The 27,089-nt window shown below is 35.4% G+C and overlaps 2 protein-coding genes across 2 annotated transcripts in view; one reads left to right on the top strand and one right to left on the bottom strand.

Annotated features, from left to right (window-relative positions):
* The window catches only part of LOC140158479 (bifunctional 3'-5' exonuclease/ATP-dependent helicase WRN-like), a 231,615-nt gene that overhangs the window by 50,616 nt on the left and 153,910 nt on the right, over positions 1-27,089 (top strand). Inside the window, exon 24 of the mRNA XM_072181576.1 lies at positions 25,074-25,233. Within this exon, the coding sequence (XP_072037677.1) occupies positions 25,074-25,233 (160 nt within the window). The remainder of the gene's footprint in view (positions 1-25,073; positions 25,234-27,089) is intronic.
* LOC140158190 (toll-like receptor 2) lies at positions 18,242-20,414 on the bottom strand. The gene has a single exon (XM_072181321.1). It carries the CDS (start codon positions 20,316-20,318, stop codon positions 18,486-18,488), a length of 1,833 nt encoding a protein of 610 aa, XP_072037422.1. The 5' UTR covers positions 20,319-20,414; the 3' UTR covers positions 18,242-18,485.

Raw genomic sequence — 27,089 nt, 5'->3', positions numbered from 1 at the left:
AGGTAGAATTAATTCCTCAATCGACGATTTTTGTATCAATGGATGCAGAGTATATTGTAGTATTGTATAACAAAAATCGACTAAAATCTACCTTGGGCAAATATTTTTATAACCCCTTGAAAGTTGCACAAGTTTATTCTAACTTTGGGCAAGTTTAATTCAGAAGACGTAAATCAAAATACAATTGCGAGCGTGGTCGCATCGCTGCTATCGCGACGGCATTACGCCAGCTGACACATGAGCGACAAATTTTGCGTATAGTGCGCATACACCGTTTGCCGCGCTGACTCACATTTGATTTATTATCCTTCCGCTGACACACGGTTTGCAGCATAGTAAAGTTGATTGCAAATACCACTCACCTGTTTACGTTTGTTTTACCAACGAAATGCGTTTGTTAGTTGGAATCTTCAGCATATTAGCTTACAAGATTATTTCAAAGATATGTATACAACAGTATGTATTATTAGTCTAAATGATTATAGGCCTATTTAATTAATTATGCACCTGCGCTGCCTGCTTTATGGAATTAAATATTAATCATTGATAATTTTAGATGCGTATAGCCTATAGACGGTTCAAAATTGATAAGCTTTTAAAGACCCACAATTGTAATAAATAAGGCCAAGTAGGCCTATTGCTCGTCCGAGTTTTTAAAACAACAAAGAGGAAAAGTTGCTTTTTTATTTCTTATTTTGATCGCAAAATCGGTGCAAATGCAAATAAACTTATTATACGCTGTTTCAGCGTATATGTCTGTAAAAAGGAAGAGGGTTTAGTTATTTTGTTGTTCTGAGAAGTAGGCCCCCGGGGGTAGGCCACAAAACCTTCCAAAAGTGTTCATTGCAAGACCTAAAGAAACATCACAACTGAATTTCAAAATAATAAGCTTAGACTAAAATTTAAAAAATCTCAAAAAAGGAATCGGGCTGAGACGAGAAACACTACAATAGGCCTACCGATATATTTATTTAGGCCTGTGTATATTTAACCTACAAATTAAACAGTAAACCTGCATTGGGTCTATTTCAAACCATGTAGCAAGAACACGTACAAAATATGACAGCTAGGCCTATATAGTATGTTTTAGATGTACCGTATTTATTTATTTCTTACAGTGGATTTTGTGAAAACAAATAGGCAAGGTTTACATAGGCCTATTAAAAAATAATATTTAAATATTGAAGTTACAGCTATAGGCGCTAGGCCTGTACTGTACTGTTGTAACAAATCAACAACCGACTTTATAATATTATATTATAATATATAATTTTGAGATTTACAAACTTAGAAAACCGTACAAAAATGGGATAACAGACATCTTTCACCACTTCCAACAATATAAATAACGTAGGCCTATTTCAGTTGACCACGTGGTCATGCTGGTCGATGGCTTCTTCAGAACACATTATATCTGTAGAATGACCATTTGTTCTCTGCTTTCCCCCGTGGGATTTCCATGATATGAATTTCATGAGTTTCGTGAGTCCCCAGAGCATTAAACCAATGGTCATTTTCAAGAAGCCATGCAGCCAAGATATGAATTAAGAGACGACAGTCTAGGCCTGTGTGAGTAGAAACTTGGATTTCTACGGAAAGAAATATAATTACATTATGGCCGGGCGTTCCTCCAGCTGTTAAGTTTGTTTTTGTTTAGACCCTAATCGTATGCACAAGTTAGACCAGGTCTAAAGTTAGACCAGGTCTAAAGTTAGACCTGGTCTAAAGTGGAATTTAGTTCCATCAGGAATGGCCCTTTACTAGCTCGTATTTCTTTCCCCAAGGCGCGTCATATTGAGATACACAGTCATGACAGTAAAAATTTGACCATAAAGTATACGGTAAAATGCCCATAATCATGTAAAAATAGGCGTAGAGTAGAAATCACTTATGTCTTACGGTAAAATACCTGGCAATTTTGTTGGCAACAGTATACCGTTAAAATTACTGTTGTTTTACATTTAAACACAATATATTGGGACAATACGGCTGTTTACCCGGGCTGTTTACTACCGTATTTAAAAATCGAAGATGCAACACTTTACACACCCACCCACCCCAAATAAACAACTACAGTCTAAATGGTACTAACATGCATATTTTTAGTGAAATAGTATTTCATTTTTACGGTAGTCCCGAAAAATAACGGTAATATTTTACAGTGTATAGGCCTACATACTGTTATCATTATGTGAACAACGAATCGTGGTTACGTGACGTTTTAGGACCGTTTTATTCTTAGTTACGATATTAAAATAATAACTAAAAGTAATTAAAAGTTTTTACCTTTTATGGAACTCCCGTCATTTAAGGGCACACTATAACAGGTGACAATCACAGGGCAATTATAGCCGGAAATCAATGCAAGCCGTCAATCAATTACATGTCAATCAATTAGTCACCGACTTTGTGTGTTGTGTGCATGACGCGTGACGCTGTGGTTTAAATTCGGTTTTACGCAGTATGCATAGCCAATACGCTCACTTATAGCGCGCACGCAAATACAAAACGATAAGCGCGACGCATTGACCATGTTTGCGAAAATGCGGCTTACAGTCGGAAACGTTCGTGATTTGTTCATTTTTACTGAAAAATAGTGATTTTCAAATGCCTGTAGATTTTTTTGCCCAGGGTGGATTTTGGTCGATTTTGGATATGTGATTGAATATTTAAAGCCACGTCTACCAGTACAAAAATTGTCGATTGAGGAATTAATTCCAGCAGACACCCTATCTAGGGCTCTCACTCCCTCACTACTGTTCACCTATCACTTCTTGCTTTCATTGTTACAATGACACAATACCAATTTGTTTTCTCTAATCTCAGTTTAATCCATTATGCATTATGTTCAAAATATTTCTCTCTTCTTTTTTAACTTGAAGGAAAGTTTATAAATACACAAGTTTGAAATTGATGTTTGAAGTTATTTAACATAACGTCTATCTATGTGAACAGGCTTCATAAGCTCAGCCCGCAGTCTCTTCCAAAATAATTCTTGTCCAACTTTGTCCTTTGGCCACATTATATAGTCCTCCTTGCACAACAACTGACGTAAAGACAGGGTTAGTTTATTATCTGGAATTTTTTCCAACATCACCAAAATGAGGACGTCACAATTCTCATTGAATAACCTCATATGTGCCATCTCCATTTCAAAGTGACACCATTCACTGTCTGCAAAACTTGGACTTAAAATTAGAATTGTTCTACAACTTTTTTGAATACTTTCACTCACTGTTTCCACTATGTAACCACCTGGTATAAAATCTCGTCCTTTGATGCAAAGACGAAAAGGATGAGGGCCTTCTTCTATGTTTGATCGAAGCTCGTCAATGACCCAGCGTTCGTCGCGTGCAGAATCTTCAGAATATGCTATATATGCATCATATTTGGGGTAGATAAGCTCATCCTGCTCATTCATATTTCCATCAACTCTTTGTTCTTGAATGTTGACATAGTTCTTAATGCGCCTATGGTTGAATATCAAAAACAGCTTATATTTGATGTGCCAGCGATATTTGATAGATAATGTCACTGCGACTGTTACAAATATCGCACATGTGACAATTATGCTCAGATAAAGCAATAGGAAAGGACAGTCTAGATCAATGTTAACAACATGTATCCCTTGTACATTTTTAGGGCTTGCGATATGTACATATCGTTTGGTACAAGCCAAGTAACATTATCTTTAGTCATCCAAGTTTTAAATGACATGATATCACTATCACATGTGCACTCAAAGGGGTTGCCTCCTAAGTCAAGTGTTTTCATGGAAGAAGTTTGAAGCAGAAAGTTTGGGATAGTTGTAATTTGGTTCTTAGCAGCTAGTATTGTGTTCATGTAAGTCAGTTTTTGGAAACCATCCAGTGATACTAAATGATTTTTTTCTAAGTTTATAGATTGAAGACTGTTCAGGAAAGATAGACTGTCTGTTTCTATTGCAAATATTTGATTTGAACTCAAATCAAGATGTTGAAGATGAGGAGCTTTCATAAATGCCAATTGTGTCATTGATGTGATGCCGTTATATGCTATTAACAAAGTTTCCAAATTTGGCAGGTTGATATCAGGTTGGTTCTCAGTGAATGCCTTGGTGTCTGCAAATGTGCCTGAAATATCTAACAGCTTGAGATAGGTGCATTCATTTCCAATGACTGTAGACAATATCAGAGTGTTGTATGGTTTGAAATTAGAAATAGACAACTGTACAATGAATCTAGCTTGGACACAAAATGGGGATTTGATTGCCAGTGTTTTGATATCATCTTGCTTTGGTACTCCCATAAACAGACTTTGTAATGATGGGAATTTGTGTATAGGGTACACTGTGGTGTAGCTATTCTCAAGATTCAATAGAGTGAGGTTTACTAACATGTTTGTCCAGTCTGATCTAGCTACAATGGCGTTCCCAGCAAGGCTTAGTTGAGTTAAGAAAGGTACAGCGGCAAAAGCGTCTTGAGGGATGTCACCAGCGATCCCATTATTACTCAGATCCAGATATTTTAGAGTTCGAAATTTGGTGAATACTCCCAATGCATGTGATGGTATCACTCCAAGAATATTTTGAGACAAGCTTAATTCTTCCAAGTGTTCTAATCCAGTAAAAGTATCATCTGACATTGTACGAATACTCATGTCAACTAAACTCAGTGATCTTAGATGTGGTATCCAAGAAAACGCAGGGCCATTGATGACAGGTGTCAAGCCATACAGAAGAGAAAACTGAGTCAGAGTTGAATTCCATCTTGATAATGGTTGTAATGTTGAAATGTTTAATTCTTGTCCTTGACCACCATAATACACATTTAAAGATGTTAGTTGACATTTAGTTGATAGAAATTTATCCATCGGTAGGTTGGTTATCGCAAGCTCTGTGACGTTTTCAATTGTCCCTATGCTTGTCTGGTTTTTAGGATCAAGACTAAGAAATCCTAATATAACTGTTTTGTGCTGATTTGGTTTGAAGTATTGAAACGTTTCATTTGTGATTTTCTCCGTCAGTGAAAGTTGTAGATTACCCATTTCAAGCAGTGAAAGGTTTCGTAAGTTTTCAAATTCTCTTCCCAATCTGAAAGAAGTCAAGTAGTTTCCTGATAGAATCAAACCTTGTAGCAAATGAAGCGGTGCAACAGCTTTATTTGGTATTTGAGTCAGTAAATTGTAGCCCAGGTCCAAATATTGCAAGTTGGAGAGTTGAGAAAATATTCCACCTGGCAGCTTTACAAGTCTATTGTAGGAGATATGAAGTTGCCGCAGTGATGTTAGACCAATAAATGCATGGCTACTAAGGTGTGAGATATTGTTGGAAGTCAGATTCAGAGAAAGTAGCAGAACAAGTTTCTTGAATGGTGATCCGGTGATGTTGCTCAGCTTGTTATTATTCAGTTCAAGTTGTAAGGAGCAGTTGTTCATATTAGGTGGTACGGCTGTCAAGTTTCTGTAACTGCAATCCAAAATTGGATAAGTTGGCTGATCTCCATTTTCTTGTTTGCTATACAACTTGCATGATGTTGTGGTAGTTACAACGCTACTGGTGGAATTGGAAGAATACATTGAGTGTACATAATTTATGTGCAAAGCATGCAAAGCAATCAACACGATAACCATGATTATGTTTGCCCCTGTGTTTGCCATTTTCACAATGATTTGCAGGCAGTAATATTAAGCAATACAAACAGCGGCAAGTTTTGATGGGAGTAATAGCACACAGTAAGCCTATTCATTTGTGCAGAGTCTAGTTTCTGTACTGAAGTGTTGTCTCTTAGTCTTCCTGACTAGGCCTATAATGTTATTGGTACTAATAATACTAGCAGCAATCTGTGAAAAACCCCTCATCCAAAATAACCTCATTTCTATTGGCACAGTCCATTAACCCCCATCAACAATAATAAGTCAACATATAACCTTAAATTTGTGGTGTATGAGTTTTTGTACCCATCATGTGTAAAGGTCATCCTATGAATGTAGAAACAGTGGGGTTAAAGAACTTTGTCTTGATAGATGAGCATGTTCTGCTAATCACAAACTATGTGTACAAGTGTGAAACCAAGTTGGCTGTTAAAGGCCCATTCAGTGATCCAAGTGCAAGTGTAACACAATTAAAATTGTTTATAAATTGTTTTAAAATGAAGGATCAAGTTGTCATTTTGTATTTTTGAAATGAAAATGTTGGCAAACTACAAAGAAAATAGCAGTATTGATGAAGTTGAAGCCCCATTCAAATACATGTAGTTAATAACAGATTCATGTAATCCGCAAATAGATTCATCAGGATTGTCCATTGAAATTATATTAAAATGTTCTTAAACAAATCCAAATAAAGGTGATGTTAACATGCGTACCTCAATGAGGTCAAAGCTGGTCATTCAATTTGAGAAAGTGCTGTGATACAGCACAAAACGTCATTGAGTTAACATCACCTTTATTTTTAGATTTGTTTAAGAACATTTTAATATAGATTCATGTAATGCCTTATTTTGTACACAGCTTTCGGATGAACCACTAGCAGGCTATGTGAGCACATCTATGACAATGAAAAATGTACCAAAATCTGAATTTTGATGATTTTTACGATTGTTCGGATGAGCAAATTACTGAATGGGCCTTTAATTGAACATTATCAAAACCAGCATGAAGAGATATCTTTCAAGACAATGTAAACTGTATATATGATAAGGGTTGTTTAAACAAAAGCACCATGGGTTTTCCCCTATATGGCAGATTACTTCCTCCAAATTGAAATCTAATAGAGCAGACTGTGTAATGGCATTTTGGTATATGGATTTGATGGATTTCAATGGGACTTGGACACAGTGACCCTTGGGTACATTAGTATGTGTGATGTCATCAGATTTGAGGTCAAAGGTCATCTAGTTGTCATTTGAGGTCATACAAATATGTTCAAAAAGCACTGAATTTGTATGTACTTGCATGGAATGATACTTTGGTTGAGGCAATGTACACTGCAAAATTCCTGGCGAAAGAGTGACTACATCGCACTGGAACTCTGAAGTCACTACCGCCGTCACTCCAGAATAACCTACCCTATGGTGGCCGACAGAGTCACTACAGGAGAGTGACTACATCGGAAACAAGGCAGTAGGGTACTGTGCAGCAGTGTCATCACGCAGTGACTACAACTGCTAGCCTCCGATGTGCTACCTGCTCGATTGCCGCATCGGCGACTCATGAGGTACACCACTGATTAGATTCCAACAGTGGTCCACATCTTGTAGTCACATCAAAGTGACTTCCGTAGCCAGTGCCCCATGCGTCGCCTGCTCGGTGCCCAGTCGGCGAACTTCAAGGTGACTACGCTGCCGAAAGGTCGTTGACCGAACCCTGTTATGAGTTCGAACACTCTGGGAACGCGCGCGTATACCCAAATACGCGCTGATGATGACAAATACGCGTATCATGCTTGTTTACTGCTTGTAGGCCTATACGCTCATGAATGGAATGAGTTGGTTTTATAATTAATTGATTGATGCATGCTGTACAGTGGGTCTGTGGTTCTACTGCTGTGTTTGTTTTTTATCGTGCTTTTGCATTCTTTATCATTTAGGCCTATATTTCAACTGTGAGACTTCTGATTCATTTTGTTTCATTTATTTATTGTTCTCTTTTATAATATTTTAATTCTTTTCGTGCTGCCTGTTTAATAATCTCATCAACTGTGTGTGTTTTATTTGCAGTTCTTGTTCTTGGTTTATTTGTTTTTTTCTTTGAACAAGTTTATTTGTTTGTTTCATTTCAAACGTTTTTATTTTGTTTATTTGTTTGCTTGTTTTCCCACAAAACTTATATCATTGCTTTGTTTACTTCAGTGGTTAGATGACATGTTTTGCTATCAAATTGACCTATTTTTTCATATTTTGCATGATAACGTTATATAGGCCTATTGAAACTTTTATTTATTTAAAACGAATTGTGTTTTAAAAGAGATATTAATTTTCAGCCAAAGTTCGCAAAGTATGCCTATTATTGGCCTAGCATTTTCAATTTATACATTTTGATTTGCCACAACTTTACTTATTTTGAAGCAAGAATTTTTCTGTTATATTTAAAATTGATTTATAGGCCTAGCATGCATTTTATTTTACTTCTTGTCACTTTCCTGAAAGGTCTACTGCAAATTTATACTTTTACTGCCGTAAGTTTATGCAAAACTTTGGCTTGTGCTACTTTCTTTTTCCGTTTTTCAAAATGGTGTTTTATAGGCCTATTTAGTTTGATTCGTTTTTCATGTTGATTTTTTTACGTTATTAAATTATGCCTATAAAATCAATATAGGCCTATTGCAGTGTTTGTTTGAAATTGTGTCTTATTTTTTATCACACAAATATTAATGCTTGTTATGACTTATTATTGTTATAATTATTTATTTATTTTACACATTTAATATTTTAATTCATGAATAGGCCTACATGCTTCTTATAAGTATTCCTACTTTTAACTTCTTTATTTGCAATTTTTCTCAAGTTGTTTTCTTTCGAAGTGTTTCTTTGTTTCTTCCATTCTTCGTTTATTGGTTTCTTGCTGTTTATTTATTTCTTAATTTTTTATTCATTTAGTTATTCAAATAACCACCAATTAACAAAAATGTATTTTATTCATTATATTAGTTTATTGAATTATACTTTGTTTACTGATCATGTTTATTTCTTTTACTAACACATTTATTTTATTCATCTAATATTTCCCTTATTTTTAAAGTCCAGTTTGCAATTTCCCCCTCCATAATCCCCTAAAAAAGCAAGAAATAAAGAATATTATTTGAATAAATCAAGAGAATATAAAAATATGGCAATAAAAGCAAAACCGGCAACCCACAACGCCGGTACTGAGCACCCAGGCCCAGTCGCGTAGTCACACCAGTGTGACTCTCCTGCGTAGTCACCGCGCCGCGAAGTCACTCTGTAGAAACCTAGGAGGCTGGCTACCCGGCTATTTCGGACCAGCGATATGGAAAACCGAGGTGTAGTTTCCGATGGAGTGACATTCTGGTGACATCGGCGTCACACAGATGAGAATCTTGCAGTGTACATGTAGAGTGGTGTTGAATCTTGGGTTAAAGGTAATCTAGGGTCAAAAGAGGTCATTGCTGATTTAAGGATAACTTTTTGTCCTTTCTCCCACATGCTTTGATGAAGTTCAATAGGACTTGGACACAACAAACCTTGGGTCAATGGATGTGAGGTCAAAGGTCATATATGGTCATTTGAGATCATTTTACAAATATGTTCAAGTGTGTACAGAAGTAGTTGAATTTGCATGGAATGATATTTTGGTCAGGGGAAATGTTGGGTGGTATTTAATTTTGAGCTAAAGGTAATCTAGGGGTGAAATGAGGTCATTGCTGATTATGAGGTAAACATTTTGTCATTTCTCCCACATACAGGGTGTCCCAGAATGATTTATACCGTGTTTGAACAAAATATCAAAAATATATAGTCAACAGTGTATCTAATTTTAATAAGTGCAATACAATGCCACACATGTCTCCTACTTATTCTGTGACTTTCATTGAAATAGCTTGATTCGTTTTCGCTTTTCATTGCTATTACTGAAAATGGACGAAAACTGCATGTGTGTAATGGCATCATAACACATGGATCCTTTATCACCATCGTCCAGCCGCACTGTGCGATATATATTGGAGAATTCCTACATTCTTTGATAGGAAATACACCAAATTTGGCACAGATGTAGAGCTACAATGCTAAGTAATTCTTGATATGGGGTTAAGTGGAACATTTCAATATGACATCAGATATTTAGGTTGAAAAACATACTTTTTATGTGATTTTTACCACAATTTTTACCAAAAAATGTCATTATTACTAGAGGATATAACTTCCTCAAGGATCCTCCGCAGTAAATTTTAATCTTCTTTGTTACGTAGCTGTGGGTTTGCCCATATACTGTGGACATAAATGCATGTTGTGACACTAAGGACGAACCTTCTCTATACTTTTATGAAAAATCCATCTCTGCCGGCATTTCAAATGTTGAAACTCACACACCTCAATAATTGTCTTCAAAACTGCCGCCAAAGAAAGAGTAGTTTAAGGTCACTCAAGCGTAGCAAATCCTTTATTCCATACAATAATTGCTTTGTAACATCATAAATATTCGATAGATATTGACTATTTAGTAGAAGTAAGAACAGGACACAGCAATATACTGCATAACATTACTTTGTGCTGAACGGTTAGTAATTTTACAGATTTTCAAAATAGGTTGCTTTGTCAAAACTTGTAATTTACCATTTTTACGCAATCCTCTCTAACTTCTACTAGAAACGTCAAATTTTTAAAATCTAAAAAATCTGAGAAAGCTAAATATATGTTAAACTTAAAATGCAAAACAATATGACCAATAGAAATGCCCTTCATACCTAAAAAATTCCATCTTTCTCGGTATAAATCATTCTGGGACACCCTGTACTTTGATGGAAAAAAAAACAGGAAATGTCCTTAGAGCGCATCCAGAAACAAAACTTTTCCGGGGCCCTATTCATAGCGGGCCCCAAGACCCCACGCCGTTAAACGCTCCACTCGAATTGGATCATATATCACTACAACAACATTTGAAAAATGTTGTCTAAATGTTATTGTGAAATATTTTTGGCAAACATTTTTCTAAAATATTTTGTCAGCTCTTTAATATTATTGTGTTCAGAAATGTGACGCTATTAAAATGGTTTTTTTTAAATCACTGCACTAATAATAAAAAAAATTAATTTTACCTTTTATATAACCTGACAATATAACGTGTTGTGTTTGCCCAAAACAGGATTTGCCCTTTGTAGCAAAAAACACAACTAAACAGGAATTTAGCCCAGTTTTGTATCACATTTTAACCCCTATTCAGGATTGTATATATCTGAAAGGTACCCCTGCGCAGGATTTTATCTTAAAGGTACCTCCTTTACAGGTTTTAAAGGAAGTCTCCAGCATTCATAACATTATGCCTTATATGATAGGAAAATAGTTATCAAGCTCGAATCACATGGTTTTATTTAAAACAAACTCATATTGACCATAAAATCAATTAAAAACATGGAAGATTAAAAACAACACACAATATTCAAAATTCCCACACCGAATTTGTTTAGTGCAATGACGTAATGATTATTTGTGCTCAATTGTCGTCAGCCTTCATTGTATTATTGGGACGCCATTGCACCAGACAATTTTAATCAGTGCCCGGGAATTTGGAAAATTGCGTGTTGAGAGACAAGCTGTTTTTATTAAATTTTATGGCCAATATGAGTTTGTTTAAAATCAAATCATGTGACTTGTGCTTGATAATTATTTTCTAACATATAAGGCAAAATGTTGTGATTGCCGGAGACTTCCTTTAAATATTTTAGAATATGTATCCCTTATTAATTACATGTTTTTTTTTATCATTGTCTAATATTTATAATATGTGATGGTTCTGATGCAAAGCAGAAAACACAAACTTAAAAAAAAAACCTAAAACACACCAACTAGAAAGCAAGTGTTTTTGACCTTAGTGCCCCGGGCAAACCACAACTTTTGCAGGTTTGGTAATATAACACAGTGGACAATAAATGTTTATGTGCTTGTTTTCTTTTCTTTTGTTAAATAGTTCTATATCAGAATCATGATTCAATGGTTTTAGCAAAATGAAGTCAACTCTGTATACTGTTGGCATGATTAATACATGCATATTGGTAGACTTGATAAAAGACAGCAAAAGCTAAAGCAGCCTCACTCTGCATGGCATAGTCAACTAGAGCGGTTCTCGGCTTTCGCGGTTCTCAGCATTCGCGGTTCTCGGTGGGTTTGTGGTATAGGGTAGGGGAACCTTGTGTGATCCTGGATGGTGTGTTTTATTGATTGGTTTATGTCTTTGTGCTGTTTTTGCCCGTATGTATCGTTTCTGTTCAGTACCTTGTGTGATCCGAATGTGTATTGTTTTCGTTGTGGTATGTGATGTGTTTTAAATCTATAGGCCCTGTTTGTCTGCCTGTGTGTCATGATCAATCCAATTGATCAATAGCTCCACATATCTAGCGTTTTTAATCGCGCCATTTGTTGCGTGGTCTTTCAGCGTCCAGCGTGTCTAAGCTTACGTGAGTATAACAAGCGAGACGCGACTGGAATAAATTCTAATTGTTTTGAGTGAAAGAAAAAGTAGCATTCTTTGATTCGGGTTTAAAGAGAGCAGTCACGTATTTATAAACAGCTATTAGCTGAAGTGAACATTGAAGATTCACGTATACTCACATCGAATATTAAGATCAGTGTTTATGCATTGATATTATTTATGAACTATGAAGATAATTATGGAAATCTACACGATGTGTCTCGACTCTTTATTGTCTAAGTAATTGGATAATGACACCTCATTGACTCCTCTCCAAGCCTAAACCTCGAACCAAATTATCACACTGTGCAATTGGACTAACCAATGCAAGAAACATCATATACAGGGTGTCCCAAAAAAAGAGGCCCCTCATTGTGCCCTCTTTTTCACCTATTTCTGAAAGATTGATTAAATATATTTTGGTATGTAAAGAAACCTTTAATCGTTAGCTTTTATAAACCAAAACAATTATTTCAATCGGCTCACAACTTTTGAAGATATGGCCTTTTGAATAAAAGTACCCGTTTTTTATTTTTTTTATTGATAGCAAACAGAGTGGTTGTGATGGCTCATGCTGTGGAGTGGCCTGCACGACCACCAGACCTCACACCACTTGATTTTTTCCTTTGTGGCAAAATCCAAGATCTTCGCAAACGTATTACTGAATGCATTCGCAAGTATCCGGCGCACAAGGATGGTACGCAACAAAATCCATTGCCCATAAACCCACCGGTAAAGCCCATTCCATAATAAAGTTATTTTATAAAGTTATCATTGAAGAATGTTTGATATTCATGCATGGTATGTGTACTCCTTTTTAATCTTTGAAGTAGCCAAACCGTCTCCGTGGACAGAGTGAAAAACGGGTACATTTCTTTAAAAGAGCATATCTTCACAAGTTGTGAGCCGATTAATATAATTGTTTTGGTTTATTACAGCTAACAATTCAAGGCTTCTTTACATGTTTTTTACCAAAATATATTTGATCAACTTTTCAGAAATAGGAGTGGGGAACATTTTCCAGGTTATCTGAAGTCAATTGAATATTGATTGTCGGATTGTCAGGAAACTTGCTTGGATTGATATGCATGGAGATTTTTGTTATACAATTCTGAATTAGATATGCTTAGCACACATTTTAAGAGTAAATTTGTATTTCCTATATTCTTTGTGGTATTTACCAATAAATACCCATATGTCCCATCCGGAAATTAATTTACACATAAAACAAATTACCAGCATATCATGGACTACCAATGTAAATTATGAAACATGGTCTTCATCCGTGGCATTGTCTCTTTAAAGACATTTCTTGTTTGTCATTATTCAATTAATAAAGACTAATTTACAAACAGTAAATATCTTATGGAGCAAGTGAGCATTCAATAAGTTTTTGTGACAAAATTAAGAATATGAAACCGAACATTTGCGAATGTTAATCATGTTAATAGAAATGTTTTACTTTTTAGAGCAAATGGACATTACAATGTCAGTTCAGTGACCAACTGAAGTCAGGTTTATCCCGTAGAGTCGGCAGTCCTTTACAACTTAGGCCTATTAAGAAGACAACTTGATAACTCTTGAAGAACACAACTCTTGGACCAATTATTAATATAAAAACATGTTTCTCGTCCAGGTTAAAAAAAAAACAGAAAAAGAAAAGAGGATAAGGTTTTTTAAATTTTTAAAAAAACTTTTATCGCAAAATATAGGTGCAAATACCCATAGGTCCTATTAGACCCTGTATTTAGCGTATAAAAATACCTGAAATAAAAATTCCTTTAAAAAAGGAATGTGGCGCCCAATGTGAGCTGGACGGGATATGGTGAATTCCATGGTGATTAGATTTGGTATTATAATGATTTTTTTAGGGAAGAGTAGAAGATGATCAAATACTGAGAGAAATGCTTCATGGAATGAAGCTTTCGTCAATTTGTGATTATGTGGGGTCGGAGTTCTGTTTTGGGAGCCTATTGTAGTGAGGATATTGCTTTGGATATTGAATATTGTTGAATTTCGTTATGCAGGGCCTAGGGTATATGATGGATAACTAGAAGACACAAATAAGTAAGCTTCCCCTAGTCATCTATACACTCATTCTTGTCACACTGCAATTTCGACAAAGTCATGTAAACGTAATTTCGTTTTTCACCCGACCTCCGTCCAGAAACAATCCTGAAATGTTGAAAACTTGAGGTCGGCGCACTCATGCCAGTTTATCCTAAGGTATACTCTGTGTCTTTTGTAGCCAACCATGTGGCTAAGAGAGGCTAGGAAATGCTTAAACTAATACAAAACAATCATACCCTCCTTTCATATCAAACAATACCAAGAAATTGACAGGCCTGTTAAATCAAGGGTAAGATCGATCGTTATTCTTCATGAAACGGGCACAGCCCATTTTTATGTTATTAATTCTGCTAAATTAATTAATAAATAACAAAATTACGTCATAGAACTCTATTTTAAACAGACAAAATAGCCAGTGGGGTTTCTTTCACTTAACCTTGCTAGGAACCCTTCCCAGCAGTTAGGCATTACAATGAATATTATTTTTGCAAATACACTTCTGACCTTCAACACAGTCATGTCTTCCGTATTTATTCCTTTCTCTGCTGACCAGAACTGATTTTCGTTAATTAATGTTTTTATCAGAGATAGTCACCACAAAGATACTGAGCTTCTAATATCTTTGGTCACAATCAGTTAGCAGTCGATTCAAGCACATAAAGTCATAAACCAATTAGTGATTTCATGATTGGTCAGTGGTTGTGTTGGTCAACTATAATTAATTGGTGTTGGTTTAAGGATTAGGTGCACCGCGTGCAATCACTATGCACAACAATGGCCTCATTCCAGTGGCATATTATCAATAACCTCAATTAAACAATCATAGTGCAAAATTTGACCTTAAGTTGCAAAGTATGAGTTTTTGTACTCACATTTTCAAAGGTCATTCAATGAATGCACAAATGTATTGGGGTTAAAGAACTGTGCCCTGATAGATGAGCATGTTGTAGATTCTTCACACTGTAAACAACTAGTTCATGTGCAAACATGTTCAAAACATACATAATTAGAATGGTCAAATGTCACCGCTCTATCGGGTTCTAAGAGGCGGTAAACTGGTTTAAACCATACAAAGGTCACGGGTTATTTGGTGTTTTTATAAGTCCATTAATTTTGTATTTTAAACAAAGAATATACACACATCATTTTATCCCGTGCATATCAGAAAACAATAATAAAATAAAATCCTAGCATATTGTGGTTTTATTTCTGAGCTGGGCATAATTTTAGCAAAACGATTAAGGAGTAAATCTAGCAAGAGTGAAATTAGAAGCTTTTCACAAAGTACATGCCTATATGTGGCCCCTCCGTAGAGGGCGCCACAAAAAGGAGGAGGCTTTTTCTTAAATTCTATTCTTCTGGTAGATATAACTCTTGGTATACCCTCTAATGATCACAGAACCTTCAAGAAATGTTTTCAAAATTAAAAAAAATAGAAATTAATAAAGTTATGACTCAATTTAAAAATAATACAAATTAATTAATTAATATAAAATATCTCAGCTTCCTCGACATCTTTTTTCAAAATTTTAATAAATAGAAATAATGTTATAACTGAATTTTATAAATAAAAATTAATTTGAAGCGGCCTCAAAAAAGGAAGCACACGGGGACCAGTAACAGTTTTTTTTTTTTATTCGGCCTTATCATATCAACTAATGCTATTGCAATAACAAACGGTGTGAGTCATATCCAAGTTTGGTCATATTGGATTTTAAAAAAGAGGATTTTAATGTTTCATCGAAAAAATAGGTGCAAAAGGACTTTTTTATTGTTTAGGTATTTAAAAGAAATTAAATTAATTTGAAGCGGCCTCAAAGAAGAAGCAGTTTTTGTATTCTTCTGGTAGGTATTTAAAAAAAAAAAAATTGAAGCGGTCTCTAAAAAGGAAGCGGGAGGGGATGAGAAACATGTTTTATTTTTTACTCGGCCTTATCATATTTACCGATGCTATTTTAATAGCATCGGTATACACAAACCATTAACATTCATGCACCCTTAACCCAGCGCAAACATTATAAACTTTATCAAGTGCTAATTGTGTTTACTTTTAGAGCCAGCACTAGTCTCTTACAAAGCCGCCGTTCCTATAACAAACATGTTTGTTCGGGATAGCCAAACACAGTCTGGCCAGAGACTAAGCCATCACAAGGAATGATAAATTGCCTAAACGATAAATAAGCTCTCTCAAACAGGCGTCCAAAATAGCCTAAACCCTTCCAATTTCGATTTGTGAAGCTGTGTTTTGAAAACAAATAATGATGCGTAAAAAGCCACTCGTGTCATGACTGATGTGCATCTCTTTTATGACATTTTTCGCATTAAATTAGGGTCCCGTTTAAATTCAAAAATAAACTGGTGTCTAGATGTAATCACAGTTAACACACCAGGAAAATTATAGAATATACAACGACCTAGTTACGCCTGTTCAGCGTGAACAAGATGCACCTGATCGGATCACTTAGATGTGATTTCCTCACGGATCACACCAAATATCCTGCATTCAACCAGCTGGCTGGTTGATTCTTAACTAATTGTAAATGTAAATAATTTATTATGTGCATTATCATTATTTCTTTTTCTTTAGATTTGGAGCCTTTGGATGAGATGGTTGGAGAACAGCATGCATGCACTTTTGTTCTGTGTCTTCATGGAGTGCTTTTAGGTTGACCACTTCGAAAGTGGCATTTGCTACTATTTGGTCTTCCCTGTCAGGGCACTCTCATTCTTGTTCGTCCCTGTGTTCTTGACTTGTATCCTGTTCATCTACACACCTCACCCAAATGCTCCCGCCTTTTTTTGCTGTTGATATTTTATTGGTAGGAATGTCAATTTATTGTTTAATTAAATTTAATGATTGTATTTAATTTAAAATCGATTTCCCTCATTATTTTCATTTTTTAATGTATTTTATCATGATTGTATTGTACTTTTATATTGTATGAATTGTGTTTTTTCTGGCAAATAAAATGAAATGAAATGAAATGAAATGAAAAGTTGACCTTCTTTTATAGAGTATGATTATAGTACACCATATCGTTGTTAACATGGTCAAAGAATAAAAATCAGTTTTGAACTGAAATTAACATGATTATAACATATTTAAACTTAATTTTTACTATTTAGTATTTTTATAAGAGTTACAGATAACCAAGAAACTGCCATAGGATTACACATGTCGGTATATGTACAATGTCAACATTTGAAAACATTCTGGTCAGAGATAATTAGCATTAGTCAATATTGTCACCTATTTTAGTTTATTTGATTTTCATTATTATGATTGACCCTTCTGTTGGTACCGGTAGCTAACTGGAGCCCCGGTTCTTAGGGACTCATGGTAATGATCTAATAAAAAACTTGTCTTGAAATAACCGGCTCGCATAAAATTGTTGTTGATAAACACATACCGTATTCATTCTAATAAGCGCCCAGGGCGCTTCATAAAGTCATTTTGGGTGGGCCCTTATTTTTTACCTGGTTTACCTAATTTTTTTTGTTAGGGGCGTTTATTAGAGACAAATTTATGTATGTTATAAATGGGTCCTGAGAATGTTCTAGTAGCTTTTCTGATGTAGAAATCTAGTCCTCCAGCTATTTCACTGTATCGACGTCTATCCGTCACTTCAACATTGATGGTACCCTTTAGCAAATTGAAAATACCCTGGGTGGGCGCTTATTGGGGCATGGGCGCTTATTGGAATGAATACGGTAGTCACTTAAAAAACCTAACCTTGGGTCCCATGGAAAATGCCCTCTAAGCCTTAAAAAAATTGTTTGATTATCATAACATGAAAAAAAAAGGTAGGTCGGTCGGCAATTAAAAAAAAAAAAAATTACACACATTTTAAGCTGAAAATCGCAAATTTTTCTTTTTTTTTTTTAAATTTTAATCTTTTCTAATTTTTTAAATCTATTTTTTGCAAAAAAATAAGAAAGAAAGTCTAGGGTCGGGCCTATTTTTTAGGAACGGTCGGGTTACGCAAATCAAACAATTTTTTTTTAGGTCTTAGCTACTTTTTAAATGTTTTAAAATGTCTATCAGTTATTTGGCTTAGGATCCATAACTTGTTACATGTAGAACACTTTGACTTTAAACTTGGGCTAAGTTAATAATGCTCCTGTTTAGCTAAGCCATAGTTAGGCTACAGCTTACCATCTAATGTGTGAACAAGACAGCTGTCATTTGAACATCTTTATTTAATGTGCATAATAGAAAAGAAACCATTGCATCTATGATTTTAATTTTGTACACAAATATATCATTTTATTATTACGTTGTACTTCTGCAATCAAGGATCATGACGCCTGTCAACACGTACAGGCTTTTTGATTTCTTCTCTCAACCGGCGCCAAAACAAATCCTGACCTGCCTCATCTTGAGGCCATTTGAAGTAGTCTTGTCTACAGAGCAGTTGACGAAGTGTTAGAGTTAGTTTATCATCAGGAACTTCCTCTAGCATGACCAGGATGAGAACATCTCGATTCTCATGAAATAGTCTCATACGGGCCATCTCCATCTCAAAGTGACACCATTCACTATCAACAAAACTTGGACTCAAGATTAGAATTGTTCTACGGCTTTTTTGGATGCTTTCAGTTATTGTTTCCACTATAGAACCACCTGGTATAAAGTCTCTTCCTTTGATACAAAGACAAAATGGTTGAGGGCGTTTTTCAAGATTGACACGAAGCTCATTGATAACCCAGCGTTCATTTTCTTCAGAATTATCATCATACGCTATATATGCATCATAATCATGAATATAACGAGGTGCTTCGATTTCATCATCTCCTACATCATTATTGTCTATATATGATGTAAAACGACGATATCTTCGTTTGAAGACGAGGAAAAGCTTGTATTTGATATGCCACCTGTAGTAAACAGCTGTTGTTATACAAATGACAATTAGTAAAACGCAAGCAATACCAGCTCCAAGATAAATAGGTAGTTTTGATTTACAATCCAATTTCACTTCTGTGATACTTAGACCCTTCACATGTTCTGGAGTAGTGCAGATGTAAGGGCCACTTTGAAACAACCATGTTGTTGTATCGGTCATAATCCAGTGCTGAAAATCAGAAATGTTACAACTGCAGTCAAACGGGTTTTTACCTAAATCCAAAACCATGAGACTTGATTTATTTCTTCTGTGTAGTAGTTCTTGTGGAATAATGGTGATTTCATTTTCAGCAGCATATAGATTTGTAAGGAGAGTTAAATGTTGCAGTCCATTTATGGATATGATTTTATTTCCATCAAGTCTTAAGTGTGTGAGCCTATCAAGAATAGGAAGTACCCTGCTTTCAATACTTTGAATTTCATTATAACTAACATCAAGATCAAGTAATCCAGGTGCCAAGATGAAGAGTATATCCAGTAGTGATCGCAGCTTGTTGTGCGCCACATTTAATTTTTCCAATCTGGGAAGGGTCATGTTTTTTTGTTGTATTGCATATTGTTCACTAAATGTTAAGCAACCAGAGATGTCAAGTTCTGAAAGAGTTGGACAGTGATCACCTAAAATGTCAACAGCTGGTACCATGAAAGAATAATTTGGTATTAATGCCTGTTCAAGTCCACTAGCTACATTACACAATTTATTTTTGATAAGCAAGTCATCAAGAGAAACTGTAGGCACACCCAAAGATATGATTCTCAGTGAAGGCATAGTAGGTGCATAGAACATGCTAATGTATGTATCTTTGAGATTCAGTTCAATAAGTTGAACAAGAGGTGCAGTCCAGTCTTTCCTGAAGTCAATTTTATAGTTGCCAGCTAGGTTAAGATAAGTTAAAGATGGTACTCCAGCAAACGCATCCACAGGGATTGTTCCGCTTATCCGATTGTAACTGAGGTCTAGTTTTTGGAGTGTTTTATATCGTGTGAATACCTTAAAGGCATTGGATGGTACTTCTGTAAAGCTGTTATGTGAAAGTATTAATTCTTCTAGATATTTTAAACCATAGAATGCATCGTCAGATAAAATTTCAAGAACCCCTTGATATGAAAGGTCTAGTGAGCGAAGTAAAGGTATTTTCTGAAACAGAGCGTGATGGATTCCAACAAAGCGACTGTAAGAGATGGATATTTTTGTCAGAGAAGAGTCCCATCTTTGCATGAAGTGAAACGGATCGTGCGAATCATTATTACATGGAAAACTGGACAAATCTAAACTTTCAAGATTGCATTCAGTTGATTTGAAGTCATCAAGTGGTCTTCCTTTGACATTCAAATGTTTCACACCAGTAAGTGGCCCAAAGCTTGTAACATTTGTGACAATGTTATCATCCCAGTATAATTTAAGCATCAAGTCGTTATTAGAGGATACATTTAAATGTTGAAATGTTTCTTCAGTAATGCTCGATGTGAAGGAATTATTGTTGTTTTGAAAAGAGCAAGCATTGATTTCAATCCAAGTGAGTTTAGTCAAATGTCGGAACTCTTTACCAAGTGCATAAGATGTAATACTATTCCCCACAAGTTGTAGTTCTCTCAGGGATTTCAAAGGTGCAATAGCTTTACTGGGTATGGTGCTAAGTAAGTTGAAATTGAGATTTAAATAGCGTAGTTCAGTAAGATCATTGAAGACATCTTCGTGTAGTGATGCAAGTCTGTTGTTGGCGAGATACAGCTTTTCAAGTATAAGCAATCCAAAGAATGCATCAGGTGTAATGGTCCTTATCACGTTATGACCTAAGTCAAGCCATGTGAGACAGGTTAAGTTCCTAAAGGGTGATCCTGTTATCTTTTCTAACTTGTTATGAGAAACAAATAGATCAGTAGCACAGTAGTTGTCTTTGCTCAAGACATGCGGTGGAATGTTTATTAGCATTCTGTTTTTGCAATCCCATACTGACTCAATGTTAAGTTTACATCGCAGACTTCCAGGAGGATACTCAAAGGCAACACTACATGCAAGGAAGCAAAAGAGAGTGGACAAGATGGCAGTCATCATCTTGGTGATTCAGGCAGTAGAGTTCTTCATCAAATCAAAGCAAATATGCAATAAAATCTGAATAATGATATTAACTTTTATCCCAATTTCCGTTCATAGTAATATTATTGCAGTGGTGACAACGTTACTACGGAGCAGTAAGCAAACATGTGTGAAATACTGACTTTTGTAGTCACAAGACCAATATTTTTGTGACAATGACTTTTTAGGAAATCTCTTTGTAGACTTGATAGGGTTTCAATATGAATTGCAAGAATATTTTAATACAATACAATTGTTGAATACATAATATGGAATGGGTCAAAGAATCCATTTAATAGTGAGCTGTGTAACACAGACAACTAGGCACTATACTTTATATTGTGTCCCAAAAGTGGATCCAAAAAAAATTGCCAATCTTTCTTCTGATCCAAACTATATGTTATGTAAATGATTTCCAGGGTGGGGGCAGAGGAGTGCACAAAACAAATAACCAAAAAACACAAAAAGAAAAACAAGCCTTAAGGTTATTAATTATTTTAAACTGTTGTGATTTGGTAGTTCACAGCATCTTACGAATGGTAGTGAGCTTTGGCAAAAACTGCATTGCTCAATTCATAGCGAGCTTGTAGAAGAATTAAAATATCACAGATATACTTTTGTAGGTACTGTGGTTCTTGAGTTATGTTGTAAAGAGGGCTGAAACAACAACACTTTTATAAAACGTACATAACTCATTAACAACAATAAATTAAGCAAGTTTGCAAAGTATACGATTTGTAGAATGAACTTTTGCAAAACATCAAGGTGTTAATTTTCAATAATATATTGATCTAGATAATGCCAATCGATTTTTAGGTTGCTTCGACCAACAATACCTCGTCTACCCTTAACTTACCAATTTAAGATGATTGGGAACATATACGCACAGAATTGCTGGCCGGGCCAGCGAAACCCTGATGGCTACCGGTGTTCATCTTCTCTCCTTTTTCATTTCTTGTTTCCCTGCTGATAGCAAAAACCCCTATAGGGTGGTAGGATTCAAATTAGCATTAAAATTTGATATTTATTGTGGAACAGTTTTTGCAGTTTTGGTACATGTGAACTCTGACCTATCAGGAAAATTGTTTTTGCATACAAAATATTGTTTTAAAATGCATATCTAGAATCATTTTTTTTTGCTACGACATATTTTTCTTGCTTGTTAATGTCAGATTTGTTGGGTCCTACTTTTAAGGGGACACACTGTACTCATGGTATTTGGCAAGAAGCAAGTATTGATAAATTAAGGATAAAGAACTTTGTCAACCTTTTTTGTTTAAAAGTGTGCCAAGTATTGAAGAAAGGACAAAGCCGAATCACCTCACTACACATGTATACTATTAGTTGTCACAGGCAAAACCAATTTTAATGATCGATTTTTGAGCAAACTTTGGTTTCTTCGGAATCGGAAATTGTATACAAAGGCAGGGTTTACGTTCCATTGTGGTATTGTGCTCTGTCATATTGTACAATGGTTGATTTATCACTGGGCAATGCTCCAAAATTGTACTTGCATTTAGCAATTATCATGATTATTGGGGGAAGCCCCATCACAACCCCCTGGTACTTTTTGTCTTTGAAATAAGATCAAAACAAAATAGGATTCACATCAGCCTGTGTATATTCAAAATGTTCAAATGTTGTATTCACAGACTGCATGTCTAAGTTTCTTGCATATATTGTCTGATGCTTTATTATGAGAGGACAACCTTTGAATATATCACTTATCTGTTGGACGGGGGGCCGAGGGGAGGAAGAGAGAGAGAGAGAAATTCACCAGGCAAATGTATGAAAGAGAAAGAAAGAACAACAGGTGGAAGGAGTGAGATCTATGGACATAGGGGAGGGAAGTAAAGGGATGTGTGAATAGGGAGTTGAGAGAGAGAGAAAAGATCAAGTGGAACAAAAATTTAAAAATTCTCTAAATTTAGCACATTTGATGTTGTTTTAGGAAGATCGGACAAAGTAATTTATAGTACCTGACCACAGCAGTTGAAAGGAGTATCCCATCATGCATTGCAGTATATCTGCAATTCTGCATGCTCTATAGCAAATGTATGCAAAATATAAACAAGAGCCGCTTAGATATTGAGAGCTATGGATAGTTTCACAATACTTCAGGGGTCCTACTTTTTCAAACAAAAGTCTAAGCTCCCTTGATTTAAGTGAGTAATTGTAAAAATTTAGTTCTATTATGGTACTGCAAAGCATAATGGGATACTCCCTTTAGCTGCTGTGGTACCTGACTGTCCCATCTTGAAATATGCCATGGATGGCAACACGTTAATTTGTTTTCTTTTTGTAAGCTTGAATATTCTGATCATGTCTTTTGGGGGAATAATGACCATGGCCTGAGAGTAAAAGAATTTTAATGAACTTTTTTACGAAATAGTGTCATTTTGGTTCAATTAATGTGACACTTATGTATATTAGTAGGCGCATTAGAAGTAAGTTAGGTATGGATCGCATTGATCCATTTACCTTGGAGGTGGATGCATTTATATTGCTCAGATTTAACAGCATTTTAGTGACAGAATTTGTTGTACATGAATAACAATTTGGTTTTCTTTAGTTGTGTATTATTAGTTTAAAACTGGGTGAGAAAGTAGAAAAAATCATGCATTTGTGCTGAATGTTGATGCCAGTCCAATATACTCACTCTTATGGAGCTTGTGCATCAGATGCTTGCATTGATTTGGCATACCCTGCCATAAAAAGCTAGGACTGCTTATAATCAATTATATTAACAATCTTACATAATGCAACTCTTCAAATTGTATTGATTTGTTCAATTTCTCTTTTAACAGGCTTAAAAAAAAGTTTGTATATGAAATCTGACTTAAGTTCATAAACAATGTCCAGGGATGTAAGTTTTCCATTTTTTTTACGGATTTCGTTTTTTTTTTTCCCGGATCCGGATTTTTCCAGGAATTTTTTATTTATTTTTTTACATTCCGGAAGTGGATGCTGATATTTCATCATTGAGAGCAAAAAAAACCACCCTAATTTTTTGGAGGGAGGAGGGTGATACCCTTGTAGCCTATTCCCCAATCCCTAGTGTTCGTTACTTCAAATTGTGCCAATGGGTTTCCATTGGGTGCTTTTTCTCCCAGTATAAGGTAAGACAGTTTCTTCAATTGCTGGAATTCTTTACCTATCCTATAAGATGTCAGATTGTTTGCCAAAAGCGACAGAGTTTCCAGTGATTTGAGTGGTGCTAGAGCCTGACTTGGAATGTCCATAAACCAGTTGAAACTAAGATCCAGAAATCCAAGTTGTGTAAGATCGTGGAAAGCTTCAGGAGGCAGTGCTGTTAATTTGTTATTGCTGAGATATAACATTGACAAATTCACCAGTGCAGAGAAAGCATTGGGTGCAATGAGATTGATTTCGTTAAAAGTTAAATCCAACAATTTTAGAGATGCTAGATTCTCAAAATTCGAGTTGGTGATTTCTGCAATTTTGTTGTTATTGGCATATAGCTCTGTGGTGTTAGGCTGGCTCTCCAACAGGCTTAAAAAAAAGTTTGTATATGAAATCTGACTTAAGTTCATAAACAATGTCCAGGGATGTAAGTTTTCCATTTTTTTTACGGATTTCGTTTTTTTTTCCCGGATCCGGATTTTTCCAGGAATTTTTATTTATTTTTTTACATTTCGGAAGTGGATGCTGATATTTCATCATTGAGAGCAAAAAAAACCACCCTAATTTTTTGGAGGGAGGAGGGTGATACCCTTGTAGCCTATTCCCCAATCCCTAGTGTTCGTTAAAAAGATAGTGCTCCGATCAAGCGTTCGGCTTGCTCGCTTCGCTCGCACTGTTTCAGGGTTTTTTTTCAACAGCTACTTACATCCCTGAATGTCTAGAATTGATCCTTATTTTCTCTTTCTTAATCAGGCCAAGCTCCAAGGAGAATATGCTCAAGATTGATGGTATATCTGAAGTCAGAGCAGAGAAACTAGGTGTGAAGTTTCAGGAAGCCATAAAAGACTTCTGTGAGGAGAATGGTTTGAAGATGGATAATTTCCCAGAATTAGTGCCATCTCAAACTGATCAGGTAAGTTGAATTTGCCATTGTTAAGGTTGGGCTGAACCATGGAAGTATGGAAAAAATTTTAGCCTTTTAACTTCTAAATTGTTGATCTAAAGTGTATAAAAGGACACATATTTCGAATGGAAATTACCTTACAAATCCAGTGGTGACGTCAGATTGATTTAAAAATGCTCAATTTTGGAGAAAGTCGTCAAAAACCGTGATTTTGACCCAAAAATTTACGTAAACCGTAACTAATTATTTTTTCAGTAAAAATTTTTTTCTTATTGATTTTCAAAAACTAGGTATGAAAATCTAGGATCTGTTTTTAAAATTTTTTAAATTTTGACCATCTTTTAGAAATATTTGATAAAAATGGTTGAAATTTTACAGTTTCGGCCTAATTTAGGCAATATTGGTTTATATTTTTGTTTTTTGACGGAAATTTAAAAAAATGAAAAAAATGGCTCCTAGAGGAAAGGAGCTGTACACGATAAGACCAAAATCTTGCCTTTATTTTCTATAATGAATCTGTTAGCTTTAACGAAAAATTGAAAACATGCACAAAAATGAACACGTTTTAAGCCTCCATTATGTATCAAAAGTGGCAGTAGACAGCAATCAAAGAACCCATGTTTCAAATGTAATCATCTTGAATTCTGCAATTCACGCAGCTAGTATTCGCAATTAAGATACAACTCCTGCGCATGTTGTACGAAAATCCAAGCAATATTTTCCATAAACAAGAAGAATAATTGTTCGTCATGCCGTATGAAATTCCCGGCCGGCCATGTTTTCGATCATGTTTTGTTGTGAGGCTCCGCGCGAGATACACAATCAGGGTGAAGCGCACCAGAACACATGGGGAAGCGCACCTCGGCTTGTTGCATTTTGCGTCAGGCGCGAGGCAAAAATATGCGCTTGTTAGCAACAAGATTGGCAAGATTTTCTGCCATTGACCATGTGAACGATTTCAGATGGAAAAGGGTGAAATACCATTTTTAAAAATGATAGAAAATTGATAAAAAAATTAAAAACCTGAAATTTTTCAGTTCAAACTTCAAGTACACAGACTAATGAATATAGAATTCAAGAAAACTGGAATTCGGCATTTTAAAAACATGCCATGGTTCAGACCAACCTTAAGTCAGTTACAACCAAAGCAATGATACCAAGAGAGTTTGGATTTCACCATGTTTGTGTGTTATCCATGGAATATGAAAAATGTGTGGTCTCTGGATTGATCTCCATTTTCTCCATGCATCCGACAATCATTAAATCTTAGTGCCAGAGTGTTTACGATTTGTGTGTAATGCTTTGTTCTGATTACATGTCATTCAGTTGTCTTAAGGCATTTAAATAAAGGCACTTAATTTAATGCCCACATGACCAGATGGGCGCTGACATTACAGCGCCTAGACAGGATGTCTGGAAAAGTGACCTTTGGCACAGCGGGTGGTCTTCCTGTGTATTTCAATTGGAAACGCTGGATGCATGACCAAATTTGTCATTTTTCCGTCGATCAAAACTTTCAAAATTTAGTTCTTGAAAACATTAATAAAAAACAGATTCTCCCAATGCCTATTTAAGTTGCCTTTTAAATTTTCAGCAATTTTGATGATATTTGTCTGAAAATTCCTATCTCTTAGCATTGTAGCATATCTACTGACCACTTGGTGGTCTTGGTATGGCGCCACCCATGGGTCACGTTAAACTTAGTGCTTTTTATTTAATACCCTATGGTAACTGTCATAAGTGATACACATGTACACTAATTAAACATCTCCCCTTTGAAGCTGAGAATATATCACATCGATGCGTACATCGTCACTGAGCATGTCTGACTGGACGATCTTCAATCTTTTGTCCAGTATAAATAT

Source organism: Amphiura filiformis, chromosome 8, assembly GCF_039555335.1.
Source record: "Amphiura filiformis chromosome 8, Afil_fr2py, whole genome shotgun sequence".
NCBI classification, from domain to species: Eukaryota; Metazoa; Echinodermata; class Ophiuroidea; order Amphilepidida; family Amphiuridae; genus Amphiura; species Amphiura filiformis.
Note: the sequence above shows the minus strand (reverse complement) of the source record. Positions and strands in the feature narration are given on the sequence as shown.